At 36.0% G+C, this 23,405-nt stretch overlaps 1 protein-coding gene across 5 annotated transcripts in view; it reads right to left on the minus strand.

Annotated features, from left to right (window-relative positions):
- SSBP2 (single stranded DNA binding protein 2) overlaps positions 1–23,405 on the minus strand; it is a 247,817-nt gene that overhangs the window by 155,267 nt on the left and 69,145 nt on the right. For all 5 annotated transcript variants that reach the window (XM_037159305.2, XM_037159306.2, XM_037159303.2 and 2 more), the window contains exons 2-4: positions 19,005–19,077; positions 9,284–9,345; positions 526–610 (exon numbers count right to left, since the gene is read on the minus strand). In XM_037159305.2, the coding sequence (XP_037015200.1) occupies positions 526–610; positions 9,284–9,345; positions 19,005–19,077 (220 nt within the window). The remainder of the gene's footprint in view (positions 1–525; positions 611–9,283; positions 9,346–19,004; positions 19,078–23,405) is intronic.

The raw sequence follows: 23,405 nt of genomic DNA on the forward strand, positions 1-23,405 counted from the left end.
TAGTTCACTGCCCTTCTTCAAGAATTTTTTTAAATCACATTTTCACTTTTGCACAGAATTTGTATTTCTTTTAATTCACGATAAATTTTACTTGTGGAACTGAGTTCAGCAAAAGGGATATTTAGCCTTATGACTGAAATTATTCTTATAATTTATCCAAAATTAGCAAGAGAAAAATATATTTCTTATGTACAATATCACTTGTATAACATTTATGATGACTCTTCATGAAATAAATTACTACATAATTCTTATAAAATCTAAAACTTCATAAATTAGTCATGTTTAAAGACAAATACCTTTAACAGCTTGGACTTCAGGCTACTCTTTCACCTTAAGCCTGCTCAACAAGACTGAAACCACCCATTTGTAATTTACTTTCAAAGTTACGAGTCTATTTTTCAAGAAAGAAAGAACAATTTCTTAAGCACCAATGGAAAAGAATAGATAGTCTAATGCATTTTTCAAGAGCAGTGGTTAAAAAGAACATGGACAATATAACAGTAAAATGATATATTAACTTACATAATCATGGAAGGCTTTTGCTTCACTTGAATGTTCACATGTTTCCCTTCTTTCTGGAGCTGCACAGTAGAGATCCCAAAATACACTAAAAAAGTAATCATGGTAGCATTAAAAAATCATATAATGCCAAATGAGAGAGAATAATTCTAAAAACATAAGATATTAATTTTATATAAAGTGTTTTCTTCAAGACAAATATTTCTTTGAAAGACTTAAATTCAGGCAAGGCTCTTCATGCAATAATAGGATATAATCTAGCCATGGCTCGGAAATGCTAATATGATTTTTCTAAAAGGATGCAATGATTTTTAAAAATATTTTAAACTGTCATTTTTGTCTCTTTACATGACAAATGATTGAAGTAATTATAATAATTTTCACAACTTTTTCATGAAGAATAAACACAGTAAAAAATCCTAGTTTAATCATTAAAGAATAAAGTGGCTCATTAAATTTTTCAGGATAATATTGTCCAACTCACAGGCCCACAGCCTCACCGTTAAGTCCCATGGGTGGGACGCTGCCCGAGGCCAGGCCTGCCAGACACTCCTAGCAACCACCAGAAGCTGGGAGCCTGCAAGGAACATAGCCTTTCCCTGGGACCCCAGGAGGAACCAACACTGCTTACTTCTTGATTTCAGACTTCTTGCCTCAGAACTGTGAGAGGATACATTTCTGTTATTTCAGCCTCCCCCAACCTCTACCCCCAAGCCCCCTAAAGCTCCCCCTAGCCCACCCAGTTTGTGGCAGTTTGTCGGGGCAGCAGCCTTAGGAAACCAATACAGTTGCTTTTTGGAAAAAAAGTAAAAATAAAAATAAAAATAAATCACATTAGTCAAACAAATGTTTTCTTAATTTTTCCTCTTGTTTTCCTTTGCAAATACCAAAATAGGTTACTAATGTTGAAAATTTAAAAATCCATGCTGTTTTTTCTCCTATCCAAGAAAAATGGGAAAAAACAAGATGAAACTTGGAGAAAAAATAATTACGCTGCTTATAAGACATATGGCCCTGGTCATCCTTCCATCTATAAAATGAATTATGAGCATTAGCAAGGGTTTCAAAAATTAGGAAAGCAAATGTCTAAAAGTACTCCTGGTGATAAACCAGCCTGACTAATTACTAGCTCAAGTTGCTCAAACAGATCAGAACACAATTTCCTCCTTTATGAAATGGGGTTGTTTAGAAAATTAAGATATATAACATAAACAAAGGGTCTGACTCACAGTTAACATATCATTAATAATATCAACACTGTAATTAGTTTGCATAAAAGCTTAAAATGTATACATATTGTTAAGGCAGGTCATTGTGCTGAGGGCAACATTAACAATAGCATCAGAAAACTTGGCAACTTAAACCTGGTCTCTTTGTTTTCACCCTTGAAATCTCATTTAGTCTGGACACAGTCTGTAGGCCTTATAATACAATTCAGTGAAATAAGATTACCTTAAGAAGTGAAAAAAAATCTGAAAGATTGAGTATTAGCATTTATTGCCTTTAAATTTTTTGCAATAAGCAAGAAACTCAAAGAACACAATAGAAGACAAAATAATTTAAGTAAATTTCAATTATTTTAGGAGAAAGAAAGTAGTTACAAGTTGTACTTGGCCTCCCCATATCTCTTTTGGGATAAAAAGTATAAGAATTATAGACATACAAGGGTACATTTTCCACTTGGATCGGGTATGTTATAGATTACAGTATGTTGCATTATTTCTACTTTCATGTTCTTAAAGAACTTCAAAACTCTAACAATCAAGATTTTATCATGATAGTCCTTATAAAGTATATTTAGTTTAAACATACAATATTATATGTGATATTGTGACAAACAACTTATCTCTCTCTTATTTCCTGATTTCCTAGCAAATACCATACAATCTCTTTTAAAAATTATTCCAATCCTGGCTGGTGTGGCTCAGTGGATTAAGCGCCAGCCTGTGAATCAAAGGGTTGCCAGTTCAATTCCCAATCAGGTCACATGCCTGGGTTGCAGGCCAGGTCCCCCTGTCTGGGGCGTGCAAGAGGAGGACCATTGATGGTCCTTCCCTCACTTTCTCCCTCCCCTCTTTTTAAAAAGAAATAAGTAAAATCTTTTAAAAAATCATTCCAGTATTACTTTTAAAAGATTGTCTTACAAAACTGACTGGAAGAATAATAATTTATTATTGGAGTATACCCTAAACATTATGAAATATTTAAATAATTATTTATACATATATAACTAAATTAAATACTTATCTTTGAATAATAACATTGGTCTACTTCTATTTTTAAGTTTCCCCTTTATGGATTTAGTGGGAGGTGAAAAGTTTGTAAGATCAAGATGAGGGATAATAAAACAAGTTAGTAAAATAGGATATAGTTACATATTTCATGTCTAACAATCCTATATTACCTATATATGATCTCTTTGAATAACAGTAAAGAACTATATCCTTTTAAGAACATTTACCCAAGGAGGGAATACACAGTTTTACAACAGCAGTTATAGACATGAATACTTCATTCTCATTAATGGATAAAACAACCAGACAGAAGATAAGCAAGGAAGGAAAAAGAGGGCAAAAACAGTACGATCAATCAAAACTGACAGGATGCAGCAAAAGCAGAATAAAGAGGGAAATTAAAAGCTATACATACTAACATTTAAAAACAAGAATGATCTTAAATGAACAACATAACTTAAAAATTTAAGGAATTAGAAAAGAACGAATTAAACCCAAAGCTAGCAGAAAGAAATACTAAAGACTAGAGCAGTGATAAATGAAATAGAGAAGAGAAAAACAATTTAAAAAATTGAAAACAAAGGCTGGTTCTTTAAAAAGACCAAGAAACTTGACAAATCTTTAGCTAGATGGACTAAGAAAAAAAAGATTCAGATTACTACAGAAATAATAAATAAATTCAGTAAACTTGCAAAATACAAAAATCAAATATAAAAATCTGTTTAGTTTCTATATACTAACAACAAATTATCAGAATGAAAAATTATGAAACAGAATTGCATCAAAAAGAATAAAATATCTGAGAATAAACTTAACCATGGAGGTGAAAGGTCTATACACTGAAAACTATGAGAAACTTATTAAAAAAAACTGAAGACACAAACAAATGCAAAGATACTTTGTGCCATGGACTGGAGGATTTCATGTTGTTAAAATGTTCTACTACCCAAAGCAATCCACCGAGTCAATACAATCCCTATCAAAATTCCAGTGGCACTTTTCCACAGAAAATAATAACTGTAAAATGTGTGTAAAATCGTAAAAGTGTATGGCCAAAGCAACCTTGAAAAGTGGTGAACGCATCATCATAAATAATGCTTTAGACTTGTAGTTTCTGTATTCTTAATCAGACACAAGTGAAAAATCTGTATTTTCCAAGTGAAATAGAAGCAAACTTGCAAAGTGTTGAAATCTTTGTTTTTATATTATTTATTATTAAAATTTCCCCCACATAAACAAAGGAGAACACAGGATTCCCAAGTTGAGACTTCTTATCAAAAGACTGTTTTCCTCCGATCCTGAGGATGTGAATTGTAATAACTTAGCTGGTTGTCAGTATATCTGAGGAACACAGAAAGCTAAGTCGTTCTCAGAGGAGTCTTCAAGGGTAAATAAACATACCAGATACATCCCAGTCAATGGGATGCTAATATAATTATATAATCTTTATGCCACTGGTCAGATTTAGGGATATCTGAAAATAAAAATTAAAAGAAAAAAAACCTTTGGGGAAAACTTTTTTTCTGAAGAGCAAGCCACATTATTATAAATTCAAGTCTTAATAATTAAAGAAGTTATTTCTTCATGGCCCCAAATTATATTATCAGTGAATGAAGAAAACTATCCATGCATAAGACTAAGGAAGGTTTTACATGAAATACACATGTACCTGCTCATCACCTTAGAACTTCCATGTACATGTAGTTGTCTTATTTCTTAGCATCACTTAATACTTTTTAAATACTTTTTAAATGTAAGCATTGATTTTTGTCCCACTATCATAAAATTTTCACAATATTCCTGGGTTACTAATACAATTTTACTTTAAAATATCAAAATAGCTTACACTTAATAAGTATGTGCTAAATTCAAGCATCATATACTAACCATTACATACTCAGCATTTAATCCTCCTATTATTATTCCCACTTTACAGATGAGGGAACTGAGGCTTAGGAATGCTAAGTAATTTGCCTAAGGGTAACACAGTTAGTTACTGGCAGAGCTGGGCTTGAACTTTTTAATTCTTACATTATTTTGCCTCTCATGAGAGTATGGTATTCAGAGTTCTTGTTTCAAGATGCCTTATGCTGATTATGGGCAAGTTTATACCACTCTGGCAGTCTGAGCAGCATCAGCTGTTATAAGAATGTGGTAGGTACCTGTCCTAGATAAGACAGAGAGCACTTTGTTAGCCTACCCTTGACCGTTGCACTCCAACTCATTGCCTGAGTCTCCCCTGGCAACCACCCCTCATGCTACCAGCAGCTGCCAGTGATCCATGGATGCCTCAGTCTAGACTAGATTTAGAAGGGACAACTTTTCTGAGTCCCATTTATATCTAGTATCTGGAATTAACCACTCAGGACGCTCCAAAGGAAACTATTATTAATTTCTTATTAATAGGGGACCACTAAATTCTGTTCCGTGTTTAAGAAATAATATCTGTTGCAGAGACAAGCACTGGTTACAAATCAGAAAACTTCGATTCTAATTCTAAATTTGACCCTGAGCAAATAGTTTTTTTCCTTAGTTTCCTTACGTAAAAAGAGAAGTATCTCTTATATATCTTATAGGTTTTTGTAGGTAAAAAGAGATGGCATATGCAAAAGTACTTTTAAACAAAGTATAAAGTTACTAAGAAGTATTCTAGGAAAGTCTCATATAAGTAGTATGGTGAGGAAAAAAGTTCTCTTATTAACTGAGTAAAATTTGCCTTAACTTCCTTTTTTTAACCCTTTGCATTTTGTGGAAGATGCCATCAGTTTTTTACATTGTCTTTTCCCTAACACACTTTCCTCTGTATTCCACATTCCTTTCTTACTATCTCAGACACAGTCTGTATTGTCTCTATAGCCTGACCACCTCTGTTCTTTGTTCCCTCTGGCCAAGAATTTTTATTCCCTTCTCACCATGATTATATTCTTTCTATCCTAGATGTCACCTACATTGTCTTATATTGCTGCTCAGTTTAACTTAATTCATATAAACAATTAGCTAACGATGCTTATTACAGGCAAGATATACATGGTAAGTGGGAACGAGTTTGCCAATGATAAATATTATGCCATTCTAGTGAGCCAGTGGACTAATTTCAATGCTATTTTTTGTATGGGTATTTGGTTGTTCTTAGCTAGGCCTGATGTCACCCATTAGATTCTACAATCATTAGAGCACTAACACACTGCAGGGTTTGATCGCCAACGACCAGGTGAGAGAAACTGAATTCCCGTAATAATATTTTCTCTGGATTTCCAAAACAATAGTTTACTTTCTCTGCAATGTGATATATACTTAATTTCAGGATATAGATACATTGCCCCAATGTTATTTCAAAGGTTTTTAATTATGTATACATGTAATTAAATAAAAGTGAAACATGGTTTAAACCATTAAAACTTTAAAACTGAAGTTTTTAAGTGTATATTTTTAAATTACAAAAATCGAAGTGAAATTTAATTTTTAATTACACAAATTAATATTAATTTCAGATAAAGAAGTGTCTTGGCACTTCAACTCATGAAATTTATTAAAGAGTAGGAAACTTTTATCAAAGTGACAAACAAGAAGTGAGTTTTCAAAGAGGACTTGATCCAGGTAAAGGTAAAGAAGACGGGAGGCATGGGAAACAGTTCAGCCGTGGGCGTCGCGCAAACTGAGAAAGAAAAAAACAGTGACGGTGGAAATCACATCGGAAACAAGGAAAGACAGTTCCAGAAAGTAAAAACACACTCTCGATCCCTTACTAAAGGAAGAAATTCACCTTCTCCTCTGCAGGGCCTTGGCCTCTCCTCTCTCCTGTACTTTATTCTGCATTTTTGTGCGTGTGCATTTCTCTTCACACATCTTTAACCCCTCCGACTCTTTCCAGCTCGATCTATATGCAGTGCTAAAATCTATTTTAAAATCTACAATATTAGTTCCTGTTCCATTGTTAACCCTAAATCTACCACACATGCCACCTCACACTTCAAGTACTCTCCGTAAGCGTCAAACTGGACAAAGGCATTACAGCAGCCTTCTAAAGTTCACTTGCAGCAGCATGCCACTGAAAATGTTGTGCCCCAGACCACCAAAGTTCACCTTACTTCCCAATTCAGACAAAAACTTTGGGCCTTTTTATTTACACTTGCTGCAGAATTTAATCTCCTGTTTGAAAGTCTTTCCCGATTCCCACACATTATTCTCTCCTGATTACCCTTCTTCCTCTCCAGTTATTTTCCTTGGAGGATCCTTTTCATCCATTCATGCTTAAATGTTGACTTTTCCCAGGGTTCCAACCCCATGCCTTGCTCTTACGTTTGACACTGGACAGTTTTAGTATGGTCAATGTTGGTAATTCCCAAGCCATTATGGACCTGTGTTAAGAGTAACAGACTCAGATCTCTGACTTTGTATACAGCATCTCTAACTGAATGTCACACAGGAATCTCAAAATTTAGCCTGTCCAAATTAAATCACGGGCTTCTCTCCAAAGCCTGTTGTTCTCTCTATATTCCCTCATTCAGCCAGTGGCACCACTGTTCATCCCACCATCCAAATCTATATAACCTGACAACCTCCTCCTTCACCTCTAACTATTCCAGTCAATGTTCACTATCTGGGATCCATCACCTAATCACCTTTCAACTGGACAGTTACCATTACCTTGTAAACTAGATTCTGCCCCTGTTCTCAACCCTCTTCAATCCATTTCTACGTTGATGCCCAGTGAGTGTCTAAAAGCACAAATCTAATCATGTTATGTACCTTATTTAAAATCTTTGAGCTTTACTCAAAAACCCCTGACCTATTCCAAGACTTTGTAACCTGGCCCCTGCTTTTGTCTCTGGCCTTATACTCTATCACTTCATAGTACTACACCTACAATTCAACTGTTTAAGTTACCTATCATTCCTCGAACGCACGATCATCCCTTGTAAGACTTCATACTATTCTGCTGCCAAAATACCCAACTGTTAACTCATCTCAGATTCCCTCACCCACTGTCAACTCGTCTCAGATTCACTTTCTCTGTTCAGGCTTTCTAATGCTCCCGAGCTGACATATTCCTCCCGTACTGCTATTATATATAACCAGTACATATCTCAGTTATGATACTATTAATTGTATTTAAGAGCTGCACCTTCTGATATCTGAGACCAAAAATGCTAAAGTCTGGTGGAAGCAAAAAGCCTAAGTATTCAGTAAGTTATTATCAACCATTTGCAATACAAGAATAGGTTAAATTCATGAGAAAAGGAGTAAACGAAAAATAGGTACAAAAAATAGAATTAATTCTAAAATGGAAAACTTAAAATCTTCACTTTGTGAGCCCACTAATCTAATAGGGACATACTCTAAAATGGTTTCTTATGCACTTTGTAGCCCTGGTTGTAAAAACACAAAAGGTAAGAGTGTTAACAGATGAGGAGATTCAATTACACTCAACAAACAGTTAAGAATTTACAGTGTATATCTGGGTATTAGGAATGCATACTAAATAAAACAAAACATTGAATTTTATAGTATTATACATTACAAGCAATTGGTCTCATAACCCAGGAAAGCAGTCCGATGGTAGCGCTTAACTGCAACTAACCGTTGTTCCAAATACAGGAACAACTCTAACCAAAGAACTGCACCTGTTCCTGCCATACATGTGTGAGACAAACAGGGAAACCCACAACCACAACTGACCACGTGCGGTTCCATTCACCACAGCACTTCTAGTAAGCCATGTTTTCAGAAGAGAGATTAAAAAGATGATGGTATTTAATAACGTACAGAGGAAACCACGTGCAAAGTACTAAAAGAGAGCTTTAGTTTCTTCTTTTAAACAAGATGCTGAGAGATGAGGGTATAATGTACTGAACAGGAAATGCTTCTATTGAAGAAATGCAAAAAAAAAGTCTAACTTACTGCAAATACCTGGACTACCAATTGCTGCTATAGAAAAGTAACACATCTAGGCATACAGATGCTACAGTGAAATGTGTACGTTCTGAATATCAACTGGGCCTTCAACAGAACCCTCATGAAGGAATTAGGGCCCTCATAAAAAGAGATACCAGATAGCCAGGTAGCTAGCACCATGTGCCATTTCACCTCTCTCTCTACCACATGAGAATACACAACAAGGCAGCCATCTACAAGCCAGGAAGAGAGTTCTCACCAGAAAGAGATCACACCAGCAGCTTGATCTTGGACTGTAAGCCTCCGGAATTGTGAGAAAATAAACTTCAGTTGTTTGACCCATCCAGTCTATGTATTTTATTATGACAGCTGAAGTTGACTAATACGGAATCATATTTATAGTTGGAGATTCCACATACTGGTCCTAAGTTCAGCTTGATACAATAATATCTTTAAATTAAGCAACACTAATGCTCATTTTGATTTTGTATGTTTTTAGTGCTATCTTTCAGAAAATAATTGTAGAAAATGAAAAAGAATAAAAGAGAAGTATGAAATCATAAACAGCTATAGTGCAGGCCTACTGAGATGTATAGTCAATCTGGAAAAAATGGAAAAAAAAAGATACTTACCACCACCAAGAATGTAAGAATCCTGGTGGTTCCCCCAATGTGATGTTTTTTTCCCATCTTATCTAAAAGGAATAAAAGAAATATTAAATATTTTCCTAGTAACAACTTCCCCATAGCTATTACAAAGCAGTATTTCCCACTTTAAAATACTAAGGTAAATACATAAGATTTTAACCATTTTCATATTATTCTTTACTCAAGCTTTAAAAGTAGTCATTTTATATAGTAACCTGTTGACTGAATAGTCTATGAGAGAAGATGCTACCATTATTTTCCTAAATTGTTTCCCTTTGCACCAGAATTTCAGAAGGTATTTCAGGCTCTCAAGGTATTTCAGCATCAAAATCAAAGTTATTAACGCCATGAAAATCAGTTATCGCCACTAACCCAGAAATTTGCAAGAGATTGGGTTTCATTAATACCAACTCTAAATTATGCCCTGAGGATTGAATTTTTAAATAAATTTCTGATTTGGGGCATGGAAAAAAGAAGGCATGTGTCCTCCATAAAATAAGAGTTTAAAAAAGATGATATTAACTTCCCAATTCTTTATATTCAGATGAGTTGTAGTCCACTATAATAAAAAATTTTAAACTTAGCTCAATATCCTCCAAAATTAAAAGTTCTAAATACTTAAAAATTAATTGAGAAATTGAAAAAAGAACTGAGAGGGTAGTTATACAGTGGCTTTTCTAAGCACTGGAAAGCAATAAACAGATATTACACTTTAGCAGGGAAGATAGACCATAAACAAAGAAAGCCCCCCACAAAGAGAAGGTATTTCTATTAGAAGGTACCAAATGCTATGGAAGAAAACAGAACAGTGAAGAAAGGGAAAAAAACAGAAAAATAGTAAGAAGTGATTTATAATTTTAATGAAGTTGATCCGGCCTGGAACATAATAATCTTTATGTATATGAGGTCTGTCGGGAAAAAGTCCAACCATTGTTAATATAACAAGAACGGTTTGTGGGACATCAATGTAACCTGGAAGCCAAGAAGAGTGGACTGGAATGTGCATGTGTGAACAATGACGACTTCACTCTACCAGTCAGGGGAGGTGGTAGATACCATTGAGTGAGCATGTGTACTGTGTAGCCACTGCAGTCAAAGCAAGTGAGCGAGTAGAGCACGAAATCTGCATCAAATTTTGCTTCAGCGTTCCTCTGCAAAGAAACTTTTCAGATGATTCAGAAGGCTGCGGCTACAGGCAACTGGAGAATGTCAATGCTCCCACTCATACATTGTATCTTGTGCAGAGTTTTTTGGTGAAATATCAAGTCATCCAGGTGATTCGGCCCCGTTAAAGTACAGATTTGGCACCCTGCGACTTCTGGCTTTTCCTAAAACTAAAGTCATCTTTGAAAGAAAAGAGATTTCAGATTGTCAATGAGTTTCAGGAAAAGACAACAAGGCAGCCGATGGTGATTGGGAGAACTGTGTGAGGTCCCAAGGAGCCTACTTCAAAGAGAACTGAGATGTCATTTTCCTATGTACAATGTTTTTTGCATCTATCTTCTTCAAATAGACAAAAAAATAAATGTCTCTATTTTTTGTATTACATGGATGGATACTTTCTTGACAGACTTTATATGCCTTAGATTTTTAGTTTAAATAGCTAAAAACTGTTTAACAATACCCCAATTAACAAAATATGCCTATATTCCCCAACACTACAAGGAAGTAAACAACTATAATTATAAATTCAAGAAAGCTTTTCTATTACCTACTGTAGCAGACATTAGGACTTCTTATCCCAAAAGGAATTTTAAAAATATTTTAAGATAGGAACTCAGAAGGTGGCCCTAAATGTTAAAAAAAAAAAAAAAAGCCTCTCTAAGGAAGAAAACGAAAAATCTTCAGAGCATTTTTTAGAGTTCTTAAGAACATAACATGTAAACCAATGGGAACCTTGAAGTAGACAAGTAATTTCCTCTCAAAAACCAGAGAAGTTTTCTAAAGATTAGCTATTTTAAAAAAGAGCTAAAAGGAGAAACTCTAGGAATCCATAAACTTGAACTTATAAAGACTGACTATGAATAATGAATCATAACATGTCATATAAATCCAAGCCATATCCTTTCATTCTTCTAAGCAGTAATAATTTTTATATTTATGCTACCTTTTATCTGGTAATTTCCACTGTTCAATAGATCTTATATCTTCTTGGTTCATGAAAAAATAAGAAATAGTACTTACTGAGTCTTATGATGACTGTAACTCTGATGTCCCACTAAAGGTATAAAGTAATCAAAAACCTGTGTCTCATCTTTCCCTCAATTTTTTCTCTTAACATTTTTTCACTATGTGGTAACTTCTTATAAAGGTATAATGGACCTCACAGATGTGCCCAGACACACTAATATTCCTAATCCCCGGAATCATCCTAATCAACATAACAAACAACAAGTTTCTCAAAGTAGGGTCTCTACATTTCATCTCAGTTTACCTTGACTTCACATACTACGACTGTTACAGCACACATACTATTCTCAGTTATGAGGAGAACTGACGAGGTAACTTCTACACAAGTTAAAGTGGCATGACCAGGTCTCAGGGCCAGACTGTGCTTGAGGTGGGATTAGACTCCCAGTCTAAACCCCACGACACCACGTCTGCTTCCTGCACCTTACAGGGTTCACAGTCAGTCATCGGCTGTTTCAGAAAATAAAGTGCACTAGGAAAATACCTCTATGGTTTATATTTATATGGTCTTTATCAGAGAACGTCTGAAGGGAATGCATTTGTATTTTAAGCAAAATTACAACATATTATTCCTCGGAGAAACTCAAAATGGTTCACGTGCATCATCTTTTCATCCTTATAATATTCTTTTCTATATACTGAGTAAAGTTCATCTTTCTCACTTGCAGTTGCAAAGCTGTAGCAGAAGCAACTATAACTTTGGTTCATCATATTGAATTTAACACAAAAGCTATCTTTTTATAGTTAATGAATAAATAATTAATGCTTTAGGTATTTCTAAAGAAGAGATGATTCTACATAGGGGTATGTTTCCATAGTGGTTTTTTTTATTTCCAAACTAATTGCTACTACTTGTTTAGAAAATGCATAAAATTATAGCCAGGAAAACAAAACTCTAATCTATAGAAAACCAAGGCACATTCATTGAGTATTGCTAGAAACAATGAAAATTAGAAACAACCTGAAAAGCATTCATCAACAGTGATTATAAAATAAAAGACTTTCATTTAAAAATCATATTAACTTCTGTAGTTTAAGTTTTTTAGCTACATGCATTGATGACGGATGGGGTTGAGGAATGGCCAGGAAATACCTCTAAACGGTAACAGGCATTTTAGAAACAATTCTGCTCTCTATGAAGAGGCGTTTTCTGTTGTACTGATTTTCATAGGCTTCAGGCTTGTTTATATGTTTGAGTGGCATCTATCAATTTCTCTCAAATCTCAGCCTCGAAGTGTCCTAGAGCTCTTTGCTATTTAATCATCCACTTTTCTTCCCACCATTTGCCCAGGAAAAAGTTGTATTCTCCTATAACTTTCAGGTAAATCTCTAGGCCCATTTCCACTGCCATATTCTGCATTTGAGGTTCTCATCTGTGATTATACTGTGTTTCTATCATATCATCTAGTCTTTTCAGCATTTCTATATAAATTCAGAACCAAATATTGAATCATAAGGGCAGAGGTAAGACATGTCATATGCTTTGTACATGATAATTATAAATTACAAATACACATTCTGTCTAATGTAGCAATTCTTCTAGGAATTTATCCTACAAATATGGTCACATGTGTCATACACACACTCAGCAACAATTAATATTAAAGTATTGTTTGTAAATGCAAAAGACTGGAAATAACCTGAATGCCCATAAATGGGGGGCTGCTGAAATATACCATGGCACATTTCATAGAATGATACCCTATAAGCATATAAGCATAAAAAGGCAACTATTAAGTTTTAAAAACCAGTATAAAATGACTGAAATCAAACAAGTAAAACAAAAAAAGCAGAGAAGAATGTGTATAATAAACATTTGTAATGATAAACATACATACATGCACACACGAACATATACCAAAAACACCTGCTTAACTTTTCATCATTATTTGCTTCTGGCAAGGTACACCTCTCATTTACCTATTACCTCTCAGCCCCCGCACCTGCCTTTCTACACTCCATTCTGCACTTGGTGCTGGGATTCTGCAAATTACATTTCCTGGGCTTCTTGCCAGCTGGTTTCCTGTTAGGTTCTGCCATCAGGAGACACTAGCAGATCAAAAGGTAGGGGAAGAAGAGCTGCTTCCTGCCTTTGGCTTCCAGAATGAAGCAGTTGCTGGCTACAGCAGGAGCAGCTACAGCAGCAGGGGTGGAGCAATTCTGGAGGTCAGCAGCAGCTTGTTGGAGGTGCTAGCCTTGTCCGTGTGGGGCTCTTCAGATGATCGAGACCCCCTCCCACAGCATCTCCTTCAGCATAGCAGCAAGTGTGAAACTCGTGGGCTCCACATTCTCAGACTATTCGTAAATCCTTCCATATTTTTTGAGAATAAACAAGTTAATATCATAAAAAGATAAAGCTAGTTCCTGTGTTGAGAAATTCCTGAAGCAAAATTCTTGAGACTTCCAATTTAGATAAAACCTACTTAGTGTTGCCACTAATTTTCTAAAAGCTTCAATGTATAGAAGTATGGGTGCATCTATATACTAAACTAAATGTAAAAAATAAAATTTTAAGTTGTTTACATTTTAATTCAAAAAACTAAAACAAATAGATGTAAAACAGGAAGAAAAATCTGTCTGCACTTTGAAGCACAGTGCAAAACTGTGTTCAACATAGTATCACTGACCATGATGTGGCTCTTCAAATTTTAAATTAAGTTAATTGACTATTCCTCAGTTGCAGTAGCCACTTTTCAAAGACTAAATAGGCATATGTGGCTGTTAGAAAACTCACTAGACAGCACAGATTAGAGACCATTTCCATAATCACATAAAGCTTTATTACTTAATAGTGCTGTTTTGCTTTAGAAAGAAGGTGAAAGTCCTCTTCAAGAGGAATACCTTTTATCAGAAATCTCCTTGATAAAACTTTTCTATTTTTGTTTTCATTTTTATTTTTTTGGCCTAGAAAGGCAAAAGCCCCTAAGAAGTGGTTTGAAAGTAAAGAACAAATACTTAATATTCCATTGTACATAATAAAATAAGAATCCAGGAGATTGCTGGTTGTCTCTCAGGAAGAAGAGGCTGGGCTGGGGGAGTGGCTCTCTGGGAGGAGTCAGGAAAGGAGTAAATAGGAGAGGCTGTGAGGAGCCACAAGACAAACAGTTACTGAGAACTTCCCTGCAGCAAGGAGACCAAAGAACTTAAGGATAGTTAATGTTGCTGTCTGTAGTGTATAACGCTTAATATTCTTCAGTTTTCTCCCAACCTCCAGTAACAATCTTTTATACAAAAGCAATAAGTTAGTGGAGCTTTGAGGCTATAAGGGAAATAGAAACCTTCATGCAAATAAAAATCATCAGCCATAAGGAGAAGCATTGGGAAGTAGTGGTAATACTTAGTAGGAGCAAGAAATTACAGCAAGAGAACCCTAAGCTCCCTCCCCTTAGGAAGGCCCAGTAACACTAGAGAAGACTTGAGACAACCCATAATATATAAGGAGTAGAGTTGGGGCCATATTGTTAGAAAAGGTAACCCCAAAGGTAGGAGGAATGTGGGCCATTCAAATGACAGACACTTGGAGCACACACATACACACAGGATACACATTTATACTTGTACTCAAAAGAAAGAAACTACACAAGATAGAGAAGGACTGGCCAAGAATTTTAAAATGAACATTTGAAAACTTACTACATGCCAGGCCCTTCTAAGCACTTTATATGTACTAATTCTTTTAACCTCAGCACAACTTCAAACTGTTATTACGATTATCTTCTTTTCATAATTAAGAAACCTGAATAAGTAAAAAATATGTAGGATATAATTCAAACCCAGAAGTGTGGTCCCAAAGAATATGCTCTTTACCACTACAGTATATTGCCTCCAAATACAAGTTCAAGAAACTTGTTAGAAAATTACTATTTTCTCTCTTCACAGAGGTGAAAGATAAACAGGGAACAGATTTTGAGTCTATGGTGTTCAATAATTTAGCATTCCTAATTAAATCTGAAGAAACAATTTGCCAAATGTTTTTAAGCTTCTGTTTCTGGCTAACTTATCGACCAATTTATGGCAAATAAGGGCTGCTAACAGAGTACAAACAATGTAAAAATTTCAAGAAGGAAAAAAATCTAAACCTCTGCAATACTCTAATTCTTAATTTTATTTGTTAAGGACACCAAGCCATTCTTTATATTTAGCCAACCCTACACTGGTTATTTAAGTAATGAGAAAGTATTCACAGTGCCACTCAGAGTTTGGCAAATTAGAAAGTGAAGGATAGTTCTGAGAATCACATACACTCATCTCTAAAGTCCAAAAACACTGTTTCTTCTTTGTGGCAATAGTTTGTTTTCAGCTTAACTGATTTCCTTTTGTGAAACTGAAACAGACAGATAATTCAGAGAAATATTCAGTCTTGCACTCCAAATGCAGAAACACAGAAAATAAAATCATGGTAGATACATGTCAAAAATGTGTAAGTCTCTTCTGAAATTAATTTCATTTCTAACAAATAGTCTTTGAAATTTTGTATATTCATCTTCCATTGATCCAAGGTTATACTGTAACAGGGCACAGCCAAGAGGGGGGCCCCAGAAAAGGATTTGGAATAGGGTCCAGAGCTCAGGGTGCCCAGGAAATATTAAGATGTCATCACCCCCCCCACCCAGGGCCAGGGAGAAGGGATAAATGGAGCAGGGCCATTGAGAGCTGTTTTGCATAGCAACAGTTTTGCAGCTAATCTCTGGAGTGGTCATTTAACATATCTATAACCTTTAACTGGTTTCATAGATATGTTGAATAGCTATGGCCATGCTTTGAGCCAGGGAGAAGGGAGTGGCTTCTACCCAGGATGTAACTGGGGGCTGGTCCCGAGTTACAGCGCCTGCAAGAGAGCTTGGAGTTGATTGGCTCCATGCCTTGGGGCCATACCTGCCCAGACTAATGATGGCAGCCCAGTAAACTTGTAATAATACAGAAATACTGGCAGGTGTAACTGATTGTAGGAGGAGTTGGAAATGGAGGATGGGCGCAGAGATTTAAACCCAGATGTGACAGCCATGGAAGAGAACCATGCGGTTTTGGCCAGAGTATAGACCCCTGCAGCCATTGAGGAGAGCCACAAGGTTTCAGCAGAGTAAGGATCCCCTCTTGGTGAGGTGGAGAGGAGAGCCATGCTGTTTTGGAAGAGTGCAGACCCCTGCAGCCAGGTGAAGAAGAAAGCCACATGCTTTTGGTCAGAGTGCTGACCCCTGCAACTTTGGTAGAAGAGGCCCACATGGCTTTGGGGTGCCCCCTTTGGCTGCGTGGCCTGGAAAGCAGGAGAGACTTTGACTGGAACTTAGTACAAAGAACTCTTACCAGTGGACCATGAGAGGGTACCACAGTACTTTGGATTAACTAGAGATCCTGCCGGGACAGTCAACATAGCTGACGATACCAGCGGCCTGGAAAAACAGACGTGTGCTCTCTTCCTGAGTTACGGTACCCAGACTTGGGACAGTGGGAGAAGGGAGCGCTGTGTGTGTAGGTGTATACCCTAAAGGACTTTGATATTTTAATGGAGGTATAAAGCCTGAATAGCATTAAATAAACATTTCATTTCCTTTTTCACAAATCTCTGGCATTGAGAGATGTCTTTCCAATTGGTGGTGGACAGAAGAGCAAGTAGATATTAGTATTCAGTCCTTAGGAGGGGCCCCTGTTGTTCTGTAGCAGTTTTTGACGTCCCTAGGTGGGTCAAATATTGCCCCGCCCCTTGGACCTCTGTTCAGTAACAATACCAGTAGAACAACTAGTTATCTGCTACATCCATTTAACCCAGTTTAGTCCAAAAATCTGAATATCCTTACATAAGTTAGCCAATAATTTTCTTTTGGGATGAAATTTATTAATTACTGTATATGATATATTATAATGTTCGTAAGAAGATATAATCTTCGGTCTCCCTGAGGATTCAACAAATTGAGCCACTTCAAAATTGTCCTTAATCTAAGGAAAGAGATCAGAGAACCCCACCCTGGCTGGTGTGGCTCAGTGGACTGAGCACCAGACTGTGAAAGGAAGGTTGCCAGCTTGATTCCCAGTCAGGGCACCTGCCTGACTTGTGGACCAGGTCCCCAGTTGGGGACCAGAGGCAAAGGATGGCTGTTTTTCTTTCTCTCTCTCTTCCCCTTTGTCTAAAAATAAACAAATAAAAGTTTAAAAAAGAGAAAATTCCTTTGTTGTTTCATCAAGTACTCAATTGCATTAAAATAAAAATTTAAAATCTTTGTAGCCAGCCTAATTTCTTCTAACTATACTATATAGGTCAGTGGTGATCAACAGTACAAATGTTAAGAGGACATCCTTTTGAGATCTCAATCATTTACTCTGCCATATCACAGTAAATGTGACTTAGAAAGCTCACAGACCAAAATCTTCTAATTAATAACTTAATATGATAAATATACATTAAACTTCTCTTTTGACTTGAATTAACTTTGAAATCAATTTTTTATTTCACTGAACGTATTCTTTCTATGGTAAAACAACGAACTTTTTTTATTCTGTGAGCAAGCATCTCAAATTCCACATTTAAAAAGCAAAAAAGAGTAAAATAAATTTTAATAGAACATTTTTAATTTTACCCAATATATCTAAAATATTACCATTTTGATGTATGATTAAAAATTTTAAATTATTAATATTTTATATTCTTTTGTTCATACTACGTCTTCAAAATCCAGTGTGCATTTCACACTGATAGCACTTCTTAATTGCAGTAGTCATTTTTCAAGTGCTCAAAAAGGCATATACAGCTAGGGGCCATCACAGGACAGCACAGATATAAGGGGAAACCAAGAGCTTTAAAATTAACATACACCTAGGTTTGAATTCTGGCTGTAAGCTGTGTGACCATGAGCCAGTTACAGAAACTCTCTGATCCCTATAGTTCCCATCAGTAAAACAGAAATAATACCCTCTGCCTTGTAAATCTCATAAGAATCAGAGATAATATATGTAAAGCACCTTGGCAAATAATGTGTCTGCACATTATAAAACTAAATAAAATCCTCCTCAATCTCATTATTATGTAATTGCAAAAAGTTCAAATCCAAGGCCTCCTTTACAAAAATGTAAGGGAGAAAAATAGAGAAACAAGAACTTAAAATATCATCAAAGTTTTCAATCTAGCCATCAGTTTGCTATTATTCCTACAAAATTCAAACAAACAAAAACGGATTTTCCAAAATTGTAAATAATGCCAAAATAAGATATTGCTGGCACTAGAGAAATGATGGTGCTTGTCTTTTTTTTTTAAAGAAGCAAATTTGCTTTCTTGATTATTTTTGCCAAGGCTAATATCCGTTTCCATTTCTAAGGGGGAAATGTCTAGACTGTATGAAAATGACACTCTGGGATATTAAAACTATTTATAAATAATCTACAAAGACTATAATGTCCACATTGATAACTGAGCACTCACTGTATAATAATAAGGATTAATTTCTTTCAAATAATTGTTACAGTATATTTTTCATTTACTTATATAAGATGTGAAAACACAATGAAGAAAATATATAAAACATACCTCTGATAAAAATGTTTGGGCCGATTTCTGAGCTCCTACATGGAGCAGATATTCATATACGTAGAGTGCTAACCTGAAAATGAATAAGATATTTATTGAAAAGAAAAATATTTAAAATTAATTCTTTAGATCATACACACACCTTTATACTACAAAAATATTTTACACACTTAGTAGTGACACAAATCAATTCTTCTCATACCCTTTCAATGGGAGTTTATATATTATACGTCCAGAAAGAACTTAATCCAATTAAAATAGCACACAAAGAAAAAGACAAGTATATCTTTTATTGGCAAGAAACATCTAAAGGTAGATTTTATTATGGGTCACTTCACCATAACCTCATTTCCTTTATTATATCTAATACAATTAATAATTTATAACCAAACATTAATAACCTTAATAATGTATTTTAAGTTATAATCATAATCTTTCATTAGTAAAATAAATGAAATAAGTCACTGGACCTTTCTAAGAACTTCATGTCCTTCAATTTCTTGGTGAATGTTAGTGTAAACTCTAGCTATTTGCACATCCATATGTCAAAAACAGTGTTGAATGTCCCTTTTAATACCTGTTCTGCAACCTCTCCTTATTCTTCAGGCTTGATGTATAAACCAATAATGTTTTACTTTATAAAGCATTCAAATAAGAACAAATGACATTACTAAGTAAACTTTAAAGATATCAGATTATATTACACATTTGGGTGCTTACAGTTTAAAAGTTGACATAAAATTGTATATAAATTTATCACTTAGATATCCAATATTAAGTATGCAGGATATACTTATACTACTCTTATTATCTTGTGAATTCAGAATTTTTAAGCTACACCATGTGGCTCAATTTCAGTTGAGCTGTTAACAAAATATTATTCATAAATTCAAATTAGTCTGAGGCAGTATTTTTAATGGTATCTTGGACAAATGCCCAGGTAGCTCACAACAGTTCAATTTCTGCTACACTATATTTACCAACTTTGAGCCAGGTTTACAGTCAACAAAACAATGTAACAATAACCAGAATTTTGAATAGCTGCACCACTTCTCTTGCCAAATGAATTTTTGATTGTTAAAGATTGATGGCATGTGCAAAAATGAGCATTTCCTTCATTTTCTTGAAAACACATTGTGCATTTGTTGTAAAAAAAAAGCCTATACAAATATAGTTCTCTGTTCATTGATTCTTTCCCCATATCAAAACTGCCGATCACTTAAAATGAGAATTATTCTGAAAATTAAACAGTATGAGAAAGTTGCTCATAGATGAAAAGCATGCAATAGTGAGTATGTGTATGTAATTTATTTTTTAATTATATTTTGTTGATTATGCTATTACAGTTGTCCTGATTTTTCGCCCTTTGCCCCCTCCACCCAGCACCCCCAACTCCCTCAGGCAATCCCCACACCATTGTCCGTGTCCACGGACCATGAGTGTAAGTTCTTTGGCTACTCCATTTCCTAAACTGTACTTTACATCCCCATGACTATTCTGTAACTACCTGTTTATACTTCTTAATCCCCTCACCTCTTCCCTGATTTCCCCACACTCCCCTCCCATCTGGCAACCATCAAAACACTCTCCATGATTCTGTCTCTTGTCCTTGTTTGTGCAGTTTTTTTAGATTCAATTGTTGATAGATATGTATTTTTGCCATTTTGTTGTTCATAGTTTTGATGTTTTTAAATAAGTCCCCTTTAACACTTCATATAATACTGGTTTGGTGATAGTGAACTCCTTTAGATTTTTCTTGTCTGGGAAGCACTGTATCTACCCTTTGATTTTAAATGGTATCTTTGCTGGGTAGAGCAATCTTGGCTGTAGGTCTCTGCTATTCATGACTTTGAATATTTCTTGCCAATCCTTTCTAGCCCACAATGCTTCATTTGAGAAATCAGCTGACAGTCTTATGGGAACTCCCTTATAGGTAATCAACTGTGTTTTTCTTGCTGCTTTTAAGATTCTCTCTTTATCTTTAACCTTTGGCATTTTAATTATGTGTCTTGGAGTGGGCCTCTTTGCATCCATCTTGTTTGGGATTCTCTGTGCTTCCTGGACTTGCATGTCTATTTCCTTCACAAAATTAAGGATGTGTTCTTTCATTATTTTTTCATATAGGTATCATATAGGTTTTCAAATAGGGTTTAGAAAAAGGACAGTGGCCTCTGCTCGTCTTGATGCCAGACACTTCAGTTCCTCCCTGTATGGCACTGGTGCCTTTCAAGCTGCTGCCCTGTGTTGGAGCTCAGAGGGAGTGAGTCTGAGTAGGTGAGTCTGTGTGTGAGTTCTTTAAGAGGAACTGATTGGGGATCTAGCAGTTTCTTCCACTGACTAAATCCCTGCTGGATTTTGCAGTCAGAAGTTGTGGGGAGTTATCTGCCTGGCTCTGGGATGTTGGGCTGGGGGTCTGGTGTAGGGCTAGGATTCCTTGCTCCCCAGATATCCCTCTGGAATTTTTATCTACCACATATGGGTGAGGGACCAGCTCATTCCTTGTCTGCGAGCCCCACAACAGTCTGGATGGATGTGGTTTCTTAAATTCTATAGTTGTAGCTTCCATTCAACTCAATTTCTGATGGTTCTGAGTGGTGGTAGTTCTATATTTTAGTTGTAATTTTGATATGGTTGTGCAAAGTGATGAGCCATGTCTGCCTATGCTGCCATCTTTACCAGAAGTCATGTATGTAATTTAGAAACATCTCTGGACCTCAAGCTGAATGACACTTCCTAGATCTGTGCTTCCCAACTCTTTTTCTGCCCTAACATACATGAGGATTATGACATACTCCTTTTGGTAGCAGTATCTCCTTGTGGAGGTGTAGCTCATCCTCCAAGCAGAATTGGAATAGTCCTATAGTTTCAAACAAACAAACAAACAAATCCTTCTGGTGATTCTTATTATACATTTTTCAAACACACATATTCCAACATACCCTGCCCCTCCATTAGCCACTGCCAACCATATCACATGATTCACTGACCATGAATACAAAGTTCATCTTGAAAAAGCAGATTATTTGCAAATTTTTCCAGATAGACTGTGAAGCCTCATAATTGCCTGCCTACTGCTACCTCAGAAGAAATATAGCCTCAGGTAATTCATTGTGGCATGTAAAATCTTGGGCCTACAGCCAAATTAGTGGTGCAGACTGGACAAGATTTCCAGGCCTAACTCGAAGGCTGAACAATAAGGACGTCCCACCAAGCTTGGGTCAGTTGGAAGTGAGCGGCAGAGAGTGAGCAGAGGCACCTGTGGAGGGCCTGTGGGGAAGAAACAGCCACAGTCAGAGCACAACTGCTGCTGTGTCCTTGAAATAAACATTCCTCACAGTTAAGTCACTTCCTTGGAATCTCTTCCTTGTACTAGTAAAGGGGCTCATGTATTTCTTCTGTTATTTCCCCCAACTAATCAGGTAATAAAAAGGATATCTCTTTACCAGGAGGAATAAAAGCAACAATCCCTGCTCTTTCTCCATGGGTCTCGGACAACGATTCTGAAAAAATGTACTGTAAGGGACATAGAATCACTGGGAATAGGGGTTTCAAACTACGTAAGTGAAGACTCTGAAGCATCTTCTAAAGGGTGTGGCTATCCCCCTACCCTTAGAATCTATAGCAGTGCATCATTACCAACAGAGTGATGAAGTGGGAGAGGACTGACAAAATCTACCTATTACACCACCTCTCATATCCATTTTCTGCAACCTTCCTTAAGCAAAACTTATGCTTCCAGGCAGTGGCAGGGAGCCCTGCATGGGCGAGCAATTAATTATACTCTACCACCACAGCGACTCCATAATACATCATCAGCAAACCTCTTCTATTTTAACAATCACCTGTATGCACAAGATTCTCCAAACCTATTTCTTTAGCCCTATCATCTCTACCAAGTTCCAAACTTGCTTCTTGAAATTACTGTTTGAAGTATCTAACAAGATATTTCTCTCTTAAATTGGCCGTGTCCAAGGTTACATTTGCCTTCTTCATGTGTATACTGTACCTGGGCTCACCTTGAACGAAAGACAAACTGAGTCTCAGTTTCCCCATTTGTAAAGTGGGAAGCATAATACTTTCTTGAGCATTGTTGCAAGTACTAGCACAATAATAGCAACCTCTGTTGTTGTAATTTCAACTGATTCTGCCATATCCAGTAACATACTGCCAAGTCATACACTAGATTCCAGTGCCACAATCTCTCCCACATTTGCCCTTCTTTTCTAGCCCCCTTCTGGATATGGAGGAACCCCCGAGGCCAGAGGAGCAGTTGCTCCAGTTTCAGATACAGACATCGTGTATTTCCCATTAGCTTCTGACAAGAGAGGTATTAGAGCCAAAAATAAGAATCTCCAGAAGGTTTTGAGGGAAAGGCCCTGCAAGAAAAGATACTGTTTAGAC

Source organism: Artibeus jamaicensis, unplaced genomic scaffold, assembly GCF_021234435.1.
Source record: "Artibeus jamaicensis isolate MK-2021 breed Jamaican fruit bat unplaced genomic scaffold, CSHL_Jam_final contig_373, whole genome shotgun sequence".
NCBI lineage: Eukaryota > Metazoa > Chordata > Mammalia > Chiroptera > Phyllostomidae > Artibeus > Artibeus jamaicensis.